Source organism: Ischnura elegans, chromosome X (genome assembly GCF_921293095.1).
Source record: "Ischnura elegans chromosome X, ioIscEleg1.1, whole genome shotgun sequence".
NCBI classification, from domain to species: Eukaryota; Metazoa; Arthropoda; class Insecta; order Odonata; family Coenagrionidae; genus Ischnura; species Ischnura elegans.
In genome coordinates, this window is record NC_060259.1 from 16,276,703 (window position 1) to 16,293,589 (window position 16,887).

Below are 16,887 nucleotides of genomic sequence, written 5' to 3' on the forward strand. Positions count from 1 at the left end.
AAATTTAAGGTGAAGGAGTTCTTTTTGACACATTTATTCTATTCATGAATATTTAACTATGTAAATATGTTCTGTATGGGTATTTTTTTATTAATTTTTTGTATCTAAACATTAATGTGCCATATATCATAGAACATGTATGTACCAAGATCTCCAGGCAAATAAATATTATTATTATCAATGTGGCAAGTCAAGTTCTGAATCATTAATGTCTTTAGTTAAATTGGTTTCAGTTAATTAAATGGCTCTGTGAGTGAAGCTTTTATATATTAATATATAAAAGCTTCACTCACAGAGCCATAATCCCCATTTGCAATTACACTATTTTGGATCTTATACCTCTCATGTTTTGGTAATAGCAGTTAAGTTTGCTTATTTCAACTTGTTTTTTGAAGGCTTATTCACAATTTTAGGAATTCCACTCATATATTCCATGGTAAGGTCAGATTCACTGGGCGAATTGATGGTGATGAAATGCTCAGGGCAGTGGCATACATATACCCTGCTATTGGGGCGCACGAGCAGGGGTGGATTCAGCATCAAATTTGGGGGGGTCATGACCTGGGTTCGAGGAAGTATGGAATACTCCCCAGGAGATAGGGACGATCTCCCACGTATGTAAAACATTTTACAGGGAGTGCTACACTTTACAATAATTACTACTTAAATTTCTCTCATGTTTGGAACTTGCAGCATGTATATTTGCATATAAACTCCCTGCACTCCTTCACAAGGATAATAAAACTATTAAACTAATAGAAATTACAAATTTTAGATAAAATTTGGAAAGGCGTCTTGACCCCCCCTGAATCTGCCACTGGGCAGGAGTCCCCTCCCTCTATCTAGAGTCCATCAGCAACTCTAAGCGTTGGTTTGGCTCCAATCCAGAGTGCAACCTGATGAGAGGTGATTGCACCCATCAAGACACTTCCAGAATACTTTTCAAATAAAATAGTTGAGCGAAGTGAGCAATATCCCTAGGCTATGAGGACACATAGAAAATGATAAGAATTGTGTTAATGATGGGAAAAAAGAGATTGTAAGATTGGACTGAGTTTGCCGAATAAAACAAAAAAAATAAAGCTTTGAACATACGAACGAAAAGATTTACACCAAACTTTCTTTAGAGCGAGATGTACGACATTCCTCGTTCTAGAAAAACAATCACACTTATCTAAGAATGAAAGGATTGAACTACTGGACGAGACGACGGGAAATTCATAACGCGTCTGCGAGACGTGGAAGAAAAATAACGGAAATCAATATCGAGGGAAAAGAAAACTGCCATGGTAAGTGGTATTACCTACGAACTAACCGGAGAATTCAAGTCTAACTTCCGCGTGAGGCTCACATTAGAAACGTTCCGAAAAATCCATCATTAGATAAATAAAGAAGCCTAAATCAGCTAATGAGTTAAAAATTAAGATTGCTAAGGTTTATTGCCAAGTATAACGTAATTCATAAACTTCGCGCATTTCACGAGTGATGACACACATCTTATCACGTTATCACTTCCCAGGTTATTTGAATACATTTCGCAGTTCAGATTGTTACGAATGTTTCATGCGAGGGAACGAGGAAAATAGGATAAGAAGACGGTAGAGCGAAGAGGATCACGAAACTCTGTTCTGGGAACTGTTATTGAATATGCTTCAAGACATATGTGGAGCCTGACGGTAATACTCAGAAGTAATGGTAATTCTGCTTCCTTATCAATAAAGCAATTAGAAATATTGGGAGGAAATTTAAAGCTGCAAGTAACTAAGCTACCTACACGAGATACGTTTTTACACTATTGTCAGATTAAATAACATTGAAGTGTGTTGAAATGCACTACAAGCCTTAAAGGAAATGGTAACTTATTTTCGGTAACACATTTTATTTGGTGGAAGTGTTATTAGCCATCTTCACTTATTGTAGACCTCAGAACAGGCAGGACAGGTGCTGGTCAGCGCAATATTTGACGTTATTGTTTCGTGACCACGGAGCCACGGAGTACATGCGTGAACACATGCCATATCTATCCACCTCGCTCAAAACGTGAAGCTAGCATATCAAAGTAGATAAACCTGACTGAACAAACAAAGATTACATATATGTGTATACAAATGGGAATTGAGCGGGCCACTTCCTGTGAAACTATTATATATATGAGTAAGATTGGGTGGTGGACTTACACGATGTGATTACTATCGTGATATTAGTTCTAGATACCTCGTATGCGATATTTGTGCGGCTCCTTGAATGCAAAACTATCCATTTCCCTCCACGCATTGCTTGCCCGAGGTAATTTCAATAGTAATCCCAAGTAATCCTATCAACGAGAGGCAGCACGGTGGTTTACTCCCAATAATTTCTTTAAATGAAAATCATGAAAATACATAACTCTTCCAGCACGATTTGTTTGTATTACCATCACTATTAGATCGAAAGAAGTAACTTAGTATCACTGAATCATAGCCAAACAAAAATTTGAGTTGGAGTACGCATTATCTATCGCAATACTTTGGTAGGAAATAGTGGGAAACAGGAGGACTATACTCACGCGAGATGAAATGAATGGGTACTCTTTCATTTTCAATAAGCTTAATCAGGTACATTCAGCAGACATGACATGACATGTTCGCTGTATTCAATAAGTAGAGCTATCTTGCTATGCAGTGCGAAACAAACGACAGCTCGGTGCTGACATCGAAAATAAATTAGCTCTCTGCTTTAGGGTTAAATCACAGTATATTTCTCAGTAATAGTAACATATTATTATCCGATGATTAAAATCAGACTGTGTAATATATACTTCCGATGAATCGCCTAGAAGACGCTGTAATAATCATTACAAGCAGCAAGCGACCAGAACCAAGCCACACTAGCCGTGCGATTGTGCCAAGAATTACGTATTCCCAGCCTTCAGCAATAGGCAATCCATGACATATCGGTATTCAGTGTGGTTCCTCGTGTGCTGAACGTGCGTGAACTACACCTTAATTACTAACTCCAACACGTGCTCTGTATCGACTGTCTACCGCCAATCTGTATGTTAGCCAATCGTTGATGCTTTATGGTCGTCATAACAGATACCTCTCAACTTTCCCTTGAGTATTGTCTCTTCAGAACAATGATTGCAAGTTGCGAAAGCATCATACGTTTAGTTATGTTGGGCAATACTCATTAGATTACTGTGTAACATATACTGAGGGAAGACCTATGAGATTATTTTTGTGTGCGCCTCTGATTCGTCTGCATCGGTTTTTACTCGTCATTTGAAATTAGGAGGTATTTTATCTCTTGTTTACTATCTATTGAATAACTTAGTTGCTCGAAGGAGTATTGAGGGAGACGACGAAAAAGCGTACTTTTTTGTGTCACGCTGATTGAATTGCACGTTTTGTTTACGCGGCATTAGTATCAAGGGGGTTTGTTATCCCCCTTAATGTTACTATCTTATGTAAACAATTTTTTCCTACCTTCGGAACCCTGACTGGTATTACCTTTTGTGAATAAATCCTTTTCAATATCTTGTTCATAAGTTTGGCTCAACTAAATCCCATGTCAATATGATTGTTGAGGATACATGGCATAAGTATTGCCAATGCATGAGCTTAAAGGCTACAGTGATATCATCCTCTCGAGTCATTCTCCACCGTGATATCTTTCATTTAGTAGTCACGAGGGCAGTGCGTCCTCAATTCTTATATTTTAGACCATTAGAACATTGAGAGTTGACGAATGCTCTCATATTAACCGTGAGTTAATTTATGCCCAAGGCGGCAGTAAATTTGGTTTATAGGAAATTGCTGTGAAGTGGTTATGATGCATTACTGTCTTTTTCGTTTTAGGACCTAGAAATGGATAGTAATGGTTCACCCGAGTCTTCTCCAGAACCCGGTGTGTATTATTATATAGCATTAATTCAAAAGACTAGTTTGCATTCCACACCTTCATAAATGTAACTGATTGATCTTACTGGTGAATTTTTAAAATCTGTCTTGGCTCAGTTTTGATGACTATTCGGTGGTGAAATCAGAGGTGAGAGTGTTGGGTAGGTTTCTTTAAGGAGTGTATTTTATAACATAATGGTATAAAAACCAAAGTTTTGAGTGTGGTTGCCTTTTGATTTCTTAGGTGTGTGCAATGAATATCCATAATTCGACATTATTATACTCATGAGGTAATGCAGCATTCCATTAACACAAGACATGGTACATTTCATGGTTTTTGAATTGCTCTGTGGAGAGTATAGCAGGGTCATTCTAAGTCAAATCACCCAGAAAATTTTCAAAATGACACCCACCGACTAGGATTTTGATGGAATTTGTGTCACTAGCTACTACCACCTATTTAATTACCCATGTGAAATATTTCCTCTCTCACTATCATAGTATAAAAGATATAAGGGGTCGAAGTTTGAGATGCTTGCTCAGAAGTGGTGGTAGTGGGATTCAAATTCCAGAGTGCAGGGCACAAGGTAAAAATTCATAGCTCAGAAACCACATAATATATTTGAATGAAATTTTGACCCCTTTTCTATCCAAGTACATAGATTACAAAGTAATGTCTTTTATTCCCCCTGGATTGATATGGTAGTCAAAATAATATTAACAATTGTTAATTAACCGATATTTTGAGCTCAAAACCATTACTTCATATTCTCAGAATTATCACCAAAAGGCAGAGTAGTTAACTCATCCAATCTTTTTCAATTGGAGGTGCTCTATATGTGCTCTAATATACTGTGAAATAAAAATGGTGGTGTTTTGACTGCCACTATGAATATTTCAGGTTTTAATTTTTTTCTGACTCTGTGAGGGGGATTTTGGACACATTGTAAGATAATAGGTATAGATGTACCCTTACCTTTATGAGGATTTATTTGAAATAATGGTCAGTAAATCTAAGACCAAACATGTATACATAGCTTTAGTAAATGTAGCTCTTGTTCATATAATTTTTAAGAACAATACTCTGCTTCTGGCAGTTGAGGGGAAAAGAGCCCAAATGGCTCTGAAAGTGTGAAATGAAGCTCTTTACCTGGAATTCACCTATTTTTCAAGTGTTTAGTTTATTGAAAAAATGGTGTCAATGTACATAAGACTCTTACTGTGCATTAAAGGATAAATGAAAATACTAATTTAAATAATACACTTCAATCATAATTATAAAAATTACTTTCATAGAGTGGTGAAATGAGTCCAGCTGAACTGGTGTTGTACAAAGTCAGCCCAGTGACGGATACAGAAAAAACTTAAGAAGGTGCAAAAGATATTTTGAGCTACCTGTACTTTCATCGTAATGAAAAATAATCAAGTTAAATATAATATTTAAGATCGCTTTATTTAAACTGATCTTACGCATATGCAAGACAATGATATCTTTTGATGTAGCAAGTTTTAATTGTGGTTCTGCAATTCATGGTAAAATAAAAACACAGTACTATTCCACAACCTTATATTTTTGCAGTCTGCTAGTTTCAACGTTACAACGTCATTATCAAGACTTAGTCTTGATAATGACGTTGTAACGTTGAAACTAGTAGACTGCTAAAATATAAGGTTGTGGAATAGTACTGTGTTTTTTATTTTACCATGAATATCTCATCGTTCCACCAAGTAACGCCTAAATCTGTTGATTTTATTCGTGGTTCTGCAATGTTCGGCAATGCGGGCAGTCCTGCAAGGGGGGGCACACACCCCCTGTGCCTCCCATACGAATCAGCCACTGAGTCAGCCTCATTTTCAATGAAGAAGTATCTTCTTCCTGAACCCTTGGTGATGGGAGGGTTGACAGAGTAACTGTTGTTACTTGGGGTACGTAATTGATGTCCTCACTCTCCTGTGAAGGCCGGTGAAATGATTTAGCATGGTCGTAAGGGTTCGTAAATGGGTCATTCCATGTCAGCTCATCCAGGAATGACCCCCACGGACTCGGATTTTGATGACACTTGGCAAATTTCATCCTTCCATTTACGAATGAAACAGCGTAAAATATTTCTTGGCTATCTCTTCTAGTTTTATTTCGCGACCATTTGAAGTTTGGGTGACACTGCAGTTTTTCAATGATTCCGGTCTCCGGAGGCACTTGTACCTCCAGAGGGAAATAATTTGTCTCAGCCATACTTTTCATCCGATTCTAATGAAAATTTGCAGATTTTAGAAATTTTGCATCAAAAACTCTAAAAAAAACATCAAATTTTCACCTGAGGCAGGCCCATAAGGATGCAAGAATTTCACTTTTATATCACATTGATCAACATCCTTTGACTTATCCAGCCCAAAAAACCAGCGATTGTTGTACAAGCAGGCACAGAAGAATTAGTATAAATTTTTTGTTACAATTTGTTCCCCACTTGTCTTTACTAAGAAATTGTGGACAGAACTGAAAGTAGCATCAAAGCTTTTTTTTGTTGCAATAATGTTTTTTGGAATTGGAATAAAAGAATTGTAGCTGCAAGATGGGATTGTTTTTCCATGGCACTAGCGAGTTTCTAATTGTTGCCAAATCTTTGATACATAGTTGCTTTTTTTCTAAATGAAGAATGAAATGTTATTTACTTTGTACTTGCAGAACTCATACTCATGTTCAATTGAAGTCATTGTGCTACCCAGATCCCCTTGAAAGCTTTCTCTAGTAAGAATTCACTTAACTGTTCTGCCTATCCCATCACATGGAGATTTCCAATGACTAGTTGCAAAAACTGACCAAGAAGCATGCAAGTTGAAGTCCAGATGATGATGGCACAGGTTTATAAAGTTTTTACAGTTCTAGCCAGCACAACCATCTTTGAAATATTGCACTTTTATTACTTCAGGGAACTTATCCTTTGAAAATGGAGTGATATTTTTTGCATGTTGAATATGAAAGCTAGATCATGTTCCAGATGGTCAGAAAAAACACAAAAACTTGACACACAGAGGTCTATCAGCAGCTGTCCACGAGTATAAATTACCACTGGATGTAGGGAACAGACATGCTGATTCCAGTGATAACCCTGAACCTCATCTTGTATCACATAATGGTAGTTTTCACTGAAATCCAGCAAAACAATAGCTTCATCTAGCTATTGGTTATTTTTTAGTTCTTTCAGGTATCTTGCCTGGGGTTTGTTCATGAAGGAATATGGGAGAAATTTTTCCAGATTGTTCACCAGACTATTTATGTATTCATCCAGAGTTACTGTTAACCTAATCTGTTGGGTCCAATCTGTTGTCTCCCATGTACTGTATGTCACTTCATCTTCAGGGTCCCATTCCTGAAATTTACTTTTCAGATGTTCCTTCAGTCGTTTGTCAGAAATACATTCTGATCAGTGCTGTAACATGCAATCCCTGTTATCTTTGGGACATACCAAGTACATAATCAAATATGTCGTTGTAGGTCTTCTCTATGAAACATACATGGAGAAGAAGTGACACATTCTGATGGATAGCTCAGACATGTACAGAATGGGATCCAGAGGAGCCTGCCAACACACACCATTTAGGTCGCAACAGACAGAATTTTGAAAACCCTATTTTTACATCTGGGTATTCAAATTTAAAAGCTGCATACAGCCCGTTTGGACATTTTTGGACACACTCACCTTATCTTTCATTCCCAGCATCATTTAATGCCCAGCAGCATCATTTTGGTGAAATGACTGAACTTCACTATAAGTGAACAAACTATAGTGAACTTCCCTGAAGTTCACTATAGTTTGTTCTATGTTTTTGCCCCTCCTTGGATCTGGTGCGACTATGATGACTTTCACTCTCAGAAGTTCCCTAGCTTGCCAAATTGCATATTCACCAACATTAAATTCGGTGGCTACTTTTTTCCTACTCCACGAAGTCAGAGCTAGTGTTAGTGGGTGAATTATCTCTAGCCGACTGCCTGCTGTCATCAGTTTTTCTGTTGAGGTACAAGTGCCTCTGGAGACAGCATTCATTGAAAAACTGCAGTTTCACCCAAACTTCATATGGTCATGAAAGAAAAGCTATTAGAGATAACCAAAAAATATTATACACTGTTTCATTCCTACATGTAACGATGAAAATTGTCAGGTTTCATCAAAATCCGAGTCGCTGGGTGTCATGCCTGGATGAAGTGACATGAACCCATGCATTTCATGATATGTGCATAAGTAAGTATGTACATACATATTCATTTATAAGAAATCAATGTATTTATTCACCCTCTCTTTGAAGGTAAATATAGGTTATATTTTAGACTTATCTCGATTATGTATAAGTAGGGCTCCTAGATTATGGTAAATAAAAGCTTCACTTAGTGGTATAAAAATTGACCAAAATTTAGTTTTTAAAGTCGGTAAAAAGATCCGTTTTGTGATAAAGGTGGTAAAAAAAATCGTTGAATAAAACATCCTTTTCCAAAAACAAAAATGAACTTTTATCGAGCCAAATACTACTAAGCAACTCATATCGAAGGGGGAAATACTGATAATAATAATAATATGTTTTATTTGCCCAAAAGACCAAGGTACATTTGCACAGGTATAAGGCATGTCCATCAAAAACATAAGTTACTTCACAAGCATAAAATCAGTGTACATATATATCACATATAATAATTACTCATAACAAAGAAAAGGAAAAAAAAATCACATTGTATAACATTCCATCAAGCCCTTAACTCATGTAAATATTCCTCCAAAGAGTAATATGAACCTGAAAGAAGGAACCTTTTTAATTGTATTTTAAAAGCATTAAATTTTTAAATATTTTTTACATCAGCTGGGAGTTTATTATAAAGTCGTACCCCCATTTCCCTCGTGCCCAGTTTGTTTAAGTTTGTCCTTGCAGTAGTGTAATGTATGTCATGCTTGCATCTTGTGTGATGGGAGTGATGGTCACTATTAAGGGGAAAGCTTATGATATTAGATTTGATGTACAACACAGTAATCATAATATAAATGCAAGGCAGTGGCAGAATGCCTAGCTCCTTGAATAAGGGTCTGCATGAGTATCTGGATGGTTTCTGGGCTATTATTCTAACAGCCTTTTTCTGAAGTCTGAAAATGCGAAATGAGTTGATATGAGAGGAGCCCCAAAAAATTATACTGTGTAAGATATGGGAATAAAACTCCCCATAGTACAGAGTAAGGAGTGTATCCCTTCTTACTGAACTACTGAGTTGTCTTGCAGTAAGTAACATGTGGAACTTAGTTTATGATTCAAGAGATCAGTATGTTGGGTCCAAGAAAGATTTGAACTCAAACATACACCCAGAAACTGAAGAGAAGACACTTGCTCAATTGATTTGTGATTACTTTTAATAAGTAGGCTTGATGAGAGATTTTTCGTTGTGGAGAAATTAATCAATTTGCTTTTTTCAGCGTTTACAATTAAATGGTTTTCATTGGCCCACTTACCAAGTATTTCTGTAACTTGCCTAGCTTTATCAATTAGGTAGCTACGTGAAGAGGAGGAGATGATCACATTTGTGTCATCCGCATATAGGATTGGTGTAATATTATCTGTGTATGATAAAGTTGTAGGTAAATCGTTTATGTATATCAAGAATAGAAAAGGTCCAAGGATGGACCCTTGTGGGACACCCATTGAGGATGAACAAATACTAGAGGTATGTTTAGTGCCTTCGATCATAAGATTTACTGTCTGAGATCAATTGTGAAGGTACGATGCAATCCAGTTGAGAGGTGTGCCTCTGATGCCCATACTATCTAGTTTGCACAAGAGCAGCTTATGATTCACTAGGTCAAATGCCTTGGAGAAGTCAAAGAAAAGCCCCAAAGTTTCACGTTTGTTATCAATGGAGAGTAGTACATTGTCGATTGCTCGATAAATTGCAGAAGTGGTGGACTTCCCTTGAAGAAAACCATGTTGGTCTTTAGAAAAGAGGTTAAATTTGTCCTTGTAGGATATTAGTTGAGTGTACATGACTCTCTCAAAAATTTTGGAAAATGTATTCTGTAGTGTAATCGGCCTATAGTTATTGAGGTCATCATTGCTGCCTTTATTTTTGTATAGAGGAATTATTCTTGACCTTTTTAGTGGTGTTGGGAAAATGCCCAGTTTCAGTGATTCATTCAGTAAGTGTATTAGAGGTAACTTTATGATATCAAAACAGGATAATATCACTTTCCCAGTTATTTCATCTGGACCAGTACCTTCTTTGCGGCTTAGTCTGGTAATGATTGACTTGAGATCAGATTCTCTGCAGGGACTAGTAAAGAATGACATAGTAGTGCTGAATGACGGTCTGAAAGGGTTATTGGATGAGGTTAAGCTAGGAGTTTTGGAAAAATGTTGATTGAAAAGATCAGCAAGGGCAGTGTAATTTAATTGAGAGCCTGTTGTAGTGTCGATCATAAGGTAATGGAAAATATTGAAAACTTCAAACTTAACTGAGCAACTTCCCTCGCAACATCCCTTGCAGAGGAACACCGCCCAAAAATGTTACAGTTAATTCGAGGAGTCCTTTCTAGGGTGATGTTCTTATTACTCCAACACAAATATCATATCTGCGGCTACGTCCTTTAATCTTCTCGAGAATGCTTGTCCAGCATGCCTGATTTGTAGTTTTCCATATTCATCACAGGAATTGCATTGGTACAATTGGCACATGAATCACAGTGGAATTTTCTCTTAAGTGGCACTGATTGGAAAAAATTCCAGGAATATGTCAATGCACACAGGTGTATGGTCACTGGGAAATATCACTGTAAAAGTTCCTTAATGGGGTTGGAAAAGAGGGAGGATTCATTTACAAGATTTCATTATCCTATGCCCGAATCTTCAATGCCCGGACACATAAAGTACTCTTAACCATTGTTCCCTGAGCCCTCGCCAATCCTTCCTTTCTCCTCCTGCACTCATACCCTCATTAGCCCCTCGGTTCCTTACCTACTTCTCCCTCTGCTGGTCAAAGATCCATCAAAACTGAGAAATCCGCCCAACCTAAGGCTGCTCCTCCCCCACCTATCTCTTAACTCTCAACTAACCCCACCTTTTCCTGATGCTAAGAAATAAAATCTCATAAGTTGAAACCCAGGGCTTGTAAAATGGCAAACAAATACATGCAAGAAGAAGCACCTTCACATACAATTCAGGAGGTTAGCTCTCAGAAATGATTCATTGAATTTAGATAGAAGCACTTAGATATAAGATTTAGATTTTACGTCAATTTTTTATGAGAAGTGGAAATACGGGGTTATTATTATACAACTGTCCTTCCTTCACCCTACGAAGATCACGTATTACCTTACCTAGGACTAATCTTACGCTGTATAAACATTGTTTCTTGTTTATAGACCCAAAAGTGTACAACTTATTACCTGATTCATGTTTGAAAGCAAAAAATAATAACGTAATTATGAAAAATATTCAGTCTTGGTTGTTTAGAATGCGAAGTGTGGAGGATTTTCTTCTATGATATTGTAATACCATGTAATACATGAACGTACTTGCTTCAATTTAAATGTTGTGCTTAAAATGTTTATATGTCAGCATGACCCTATGTAAATGATGGTAGCCAAAAAACAGGTTGTCCTCAATGGCTACCTAAAGTTACTCCGTTTTATGTAATTAATTCTATTCTGTACTTTTTATTTTTTTGAGTAATAAACAATTTATTATTATTATTATTATATTATTATTAGATATGGAGACTAAACCACTGCTACTAAGCCCGTTTTGGCAATGAACAGAGATGAATATAGCATTCAAGGTTATATGTATTGACTAAGTTTGAAGTAAATCTAAAGAATTTTATGCTTTTACGATCAGTGAGAATGATCAACAAATATTGAGAGTATGCAACCCGCGTGCCACCCAAATTGTCTGACTGGGGTGGCGTGCACTCACTCTCGGTACGATATCTTGGGAACCAAAGGGCAGAAATGAAAGAAATTTGAGGTGATTCTCTGCATATGTCTAATGAGTCATTGTAGAAGACAGAAAAGCGATAGAATAATCTGAGAGTGACATCATCTTCACTTATGTCTGAAAAACACCCAAAAATACCAAAATTTCAAAACTTTAAGTGCGATGCGGCACATTTTCCCAGTATCCGATTGTAAAAGTAATTTTCATTTTTTATTGTATCACCAAATGGAATAAAAGTGGGGGGTGTTCTGAAAGAAAGTCAAAAACTTTAAAAATAAGGACCACCCTACTGTACACCCACAGACAGACTTGTATGGGGAAAATACTTATCAATTGTATTTTATGTACAAAACAAAAATAAATCCTAAAATTTTATTTCATATATGAAATACAAACAACAGTAGAATTTTGTATTTGAAATACAAAAATGCTATTGTAATTTCTAAATAATTACCTAAAATACAAAATGCATTCCACCTTCAGGCTGTGGAATTAAAATTTTTCATTGGCACAAATTAAAATATATTAATTTTTACTCCTTTTATTGAAAATATAATTCAGTAACTAAGTAACTTCCTTCCTTTATTCTAGTAATTAAATGACTTCGTTATTGAAAAAGAACTAGGTTTTAATGATGCATTGAAAAATCGGATCTATGTAATTAAATAGAATCATCTTAACCTTTTTTGTGGCTTGCAGGCTAGTCTGTAGATATAGATAGCTGATTCAGCTTCTCATGAATTTAGGCACCAAAGGTACAGCTGGGCTTGATGAGATACCTAGATATCTGTTGAAACTTTCTTGCAGTTGGGTCGTTGATCCTTTATTACACCTGGTTAATTTATCATTTAGTCAGGGTGTTTTTCCATCAGCTCTTAAATCTTCTAGAGTAATACCTCTGTATAAGAATAAGGGTGATGAAGATAGCTTTAGCTCATACAGACCTATTGCCATTCAAAATCAGCTAGGCATAGTTTTTGAAAAGGCATTTTATGGTAGACTATTGTCCTACCTCCATAAATTTCAGCTCATTTCAAGGCAACAACATGGTTTTATCAAAGGAAAGTCAACTATGACTGCTTGTCTTCATGCCATTAATAAAATTCTCTGTTCGGAGGATTTAAAGAATGAATCGATTGGTATGTTCTTTGGCTCTGCCAATGCATTCACTTCAGTTAAACATCAAGATTTATGTCATCAACTGGACAATTTTGGTATAAGGGGCAACCCAAAGAATTGGATATGCTCCTATATTGGACAGAGGTGACAATATGTGAGTATTATCAAAGATGGTGTTACATTTAAGTCTAACTGTAAGACAATCGACATGGGTGTTCCACAGGGTTCAGTCTTGGGGCCTATACTGTTCTTACTTTTTATTAGAGATGTGCGAATAGTATCCGCGAATACTCGAATACCTCGAATACTAGAAAGTATTCGATATTCGAGGTCTCAAATAGTTATGCTCAAGGTACCGTCTCGAATACCTCGAATACTTTGAATTTCGCGTCATACACTGTCGCACGCATGTCGTTGGTAATTGACTCAGAAAAATGTAGAGAACTGTAGTCGTTGAGTGCACGCAGCACTGTTTTAGGCAAGTTGACGAATTACATCAAATTCGTGGATTATAGCGGTGAAAAGAGTTCGACGAGGGGACAATTCCCAAAATACGCTACCCCCAACATCCATCCGCCCTTGGCCCCTCCTCCGATGCTTTCCTCCTCTCTGAAATCAAACAAAAGGCCCCAGCTCGCGCAGGGTTCGTATTACGAAGACCATAAATCTAAAGCTTCAAAAGAAAATATCAAGTTACAGGAGAATAATAGAATCGTGTTTCACCCTTCCCTCTTTCTCCCCCACTGACCTTTTTCTGCCTACCTGCTTCGAAGTTCCCCATTTCTGGAGGTCAACTGAGTGCCGTGGGAGAGTTACATTAGCGCATTTCCCAAGATCCGCTATCCCCCTCCATTCAGCACCAGCCCCCCCTCTGAGGCTTTCCTATTCACCGAAATACAAAAAAGGTCCCAGCTCGCGCAGGGATCACATTACGAAGACCTTAGCTTCGAAAAAAATATCAAGGTACACGAGAACAATAGAAACGTGTTTTGCGCCCCCCTTTTTCTCTCCCACTGACCTTTTTCAGCCTACCTGCTTCAAAATTCCCAGTTTCTGGAGGTCAACTGCTGCATGAATCACCTATTAGCCCAAAAGATGTCTAACAATGACTTTCGGCAATTGATATTACACTTTTTTTGGATTGAAATATTAGTAATGTGCGCGTAATTTAAAAAAGAATAAGACCTAACGCGATGTATTTCTGACTTTATTTAAGCATTTTATGCGAGGAAATAATAGGGTGGTTTCCTATTATTTTTTTATTGCTTTAATCGAAAGATTATTACTCCTGGAGTACGTATTTCACGCTTTTAGATTTTTAAATGACAACATCTATTTTTCGCGATTAAATGAAAAGTGAAAAATTTCAAGCGCGCGAAAACGCGACGATTAAGTATGAATGCCGGGATATATCTCCCTACGTCGTATTTCTGGTTCCCCCTCCCGCCCGGTGAGGTGACCTTGAGGCGAGGCTTAGCGCTGATACGTCGCAGGATGCTAGCGGATAGCTGAGTACCTTGCTGAATGGTAGCGCTTGGCTTAAAAAAGGTTTATTAATACCTTATCAAACGAAGAAAACTTTCCGAACTTAGCCAGTTTTAATAGGTGATTATTAAGACGTTTCCCTGAGCTCTGTGCCTCATGCATGCATTGGTAACCTCAGACGATGTATAACTCCTATCCTCTCGTGTAGAAACTAGGTCCCTGTGACGTCATGCGGAGTGGAATCGCATGGGCGCCAATCTGGCCTTTTTCAAATGAGGATAAAATTTGACCCTTGCCATTCGTCTAAACCGGTATTTCAAAAACCAAATAATTTGTGTATTATGAATACACTAATGGTGGGTAACGAATCGCAATCAATGCCTTTCGTTTTCTTTGATGAAGGAAACTACCCTATTGTCAAAATACAACGGAGACTCAGCATTCTGGCAAAACTCGATATCCTCGCAGCTGAGCTTCTCGGAAATTGATGGGGTATTTTTTCCGAAAACATATCAAGTTACAATTTATGAGTTGTGCTATAAATCTCAATTGTTACAGTCACTGACAAAGGGATATTTTCTCAGGATATTTGGTTTCTCTGTGATAGCAACTCGAATTCATCTTCTTATCTCGTGAGAACTTCCAAAGATGGACTGAAAATAATCGAAGAAAATCCGGTGGAGAAGCGCGTGTATTTTTGCAAAACGCCTTGGATTGTCCGCTAGCACTTGACAGCAGGAGTGGAGGTAAAGCGAGCTACCTGTTGAAAATAAGAAGGTAGATGATGCCGAGTATCAGATGGGCATGCAGCTGAAGTGGCGTTTACTTAGATAAGAATGTATACATCAGACAGAAATCCATCGTGGCAGTGTAAATGACGAGACGGCATGCAATCATTTTTCGCGAGGTGGTGTGTCTCCTTAGAATATTTGAAAGAGATGTTAGTTGAATCAACTATATGCCCAATTGTTTCCATAAAATTTAAATATTCCATTAATCAGCTAAATTCCTGTTCGAATCCTTTAAAGGAAATCAAAATTACTCCCCAAAATCTTGTGTTTCCTGCTGCATAGGCAACCGAGTCAAACATTCCCGCATTCATTGTTTAGTATTCGAGGTATTCGAATATTCGAGCAATGATTTAATATTCGAATTCGATATTCGAGTCCGAGAAATTTGCTATTCGACCCATCTCTACTTTTTATAAATGATCTGCCAGAATTGTTTACTGTAATGCCTACTGTGAAACCGGGTATTTATATGCTGATGATACCAACTTCTTTATACATGCTCCAAAATGTGATGAATTATTACATTTAGGGGACCAAGTGATAAAAAACCTAGATGAGTGGAGTGTAAAAAGTGGTTTGAGTGTAAATGTGGACAAATCACAGTTCATCCGTTTCTCAAAAATTAATGCACCGAAGAGGGAGCTTATATTTGACTTAAACGGCGAGAAGCTGAAACAAGTTGATACCTTCAGATTTCTTGGTCTCCAAATAGACAAACATCTTTCTTGGGAGCCGCAGGTGAATAATCTAGTAAGTTCAGTTCTCTTTGTTTTTTGATAAGAACTATTATAGCTACAGTGTCACTTGAGGTGCTGCTAGCATTGTATTATGGAGAGTTTGACTCCAGTGTGGAGCAGACAATTGCGTTCTGGGGATCATCAGGCCAGGCTCTAAAGATTTTTGTGATCCAAAAGAGAATTGTGCGTCTAATTGGTAAAGAACACTATAGGGCTCACTGTCGACCAATATTCAAAAGACTTTTATACTTCCTCTTCCATGTATGTATGTATTAGCCTTAGTTACCTGTGTAAAATGCAATTATTTCACCTTTGTTAAAAACTCAAATATTCATAATCATGGCACTAGAGGCAAGGACAATTTGCATACACCACACGCTAGAACCAAAGGGGTTTCCTTGGGTCCGGAATACATGGGTATAAAATTGTACAACAGATTGCCCTCTGGATTGAAGGAAATTCAAACTATCGGTGTTTTTAGAAGAAAAGTAAGGGATTTTTTACTTCAAACCCTATTTTATTCTGTAAATGAGTACTTGGGAGTCGAATGAGTGTATTATCCCATTGTATATATAATTAAGGTATTTTTATATTAATTAATTATTGGACATGTGCAATTTTCTTGACGTGCCTTATATAAATGCACATTGATGTAATTGATTTCTTGGCAAATAAAATGAATGAATGAATCGGCAGTGGAAATGGAGAGCCTAGCCTGGCTGGAAGCTCGAGAAAGATTCATTGTCTCAGTTCAAATATCAGCCTTAAATCTCAAGCAAATGAAAAATAAGCAGCAGTCTGCTTTTGTTTGGGACTGTGGCTGAATTGAACCTCTTGTATTTGCTATAACAGGGATGAGGGATCTTAAACTCCTGAGAAATGAGCTACAATTGCATCTGAAGATTATATTATGTA

The 16,887-nt window shown here is 37.2% G+C and overlaps 1 protein-coding gene across 9 annotated transcripts in view; it reads left to right on the plus strand.

The window, feature by feature from the left end:
* Window positions 1-1,271: 1,271 nt before the first annotated feature.
* LOC124171869 (battenin) overlaps window positions 1,272-16,887 on the plus strand; it is a 68,348-nt gene continuing 52,732 nt past the window's right edge. The window contains exons 1-2 of one of the 9 annotated variants that reach the window (XM_046551233.1): window positions 1,272-1,289; window positions 3,837-3,885. In XM_046551233.1, the coding sequence (XP_046407189.1) occupies window positions 1,287-1,289; window positions 3,837-3,885 (52 nt within the window). In that variant the 5' untranslated portion in view covers window positions 1,272-1,286. Of the gene's footprint in view, window positions 1,290-1,588; window positions 1,696-2,135; window positions 2,155-2,229; window positions 2,287-2,725; window positions 3,274-3,350; window positions 3,482-3,635; window positions 3,744-3,836; window positions 3,886-16,887 lie in introns of those variants that run through there. The other 8 variants (XM_046551231.1, XM_046551232.1, XM_046551236.1 and 5 more) reach the window with 8 other exon arrangements.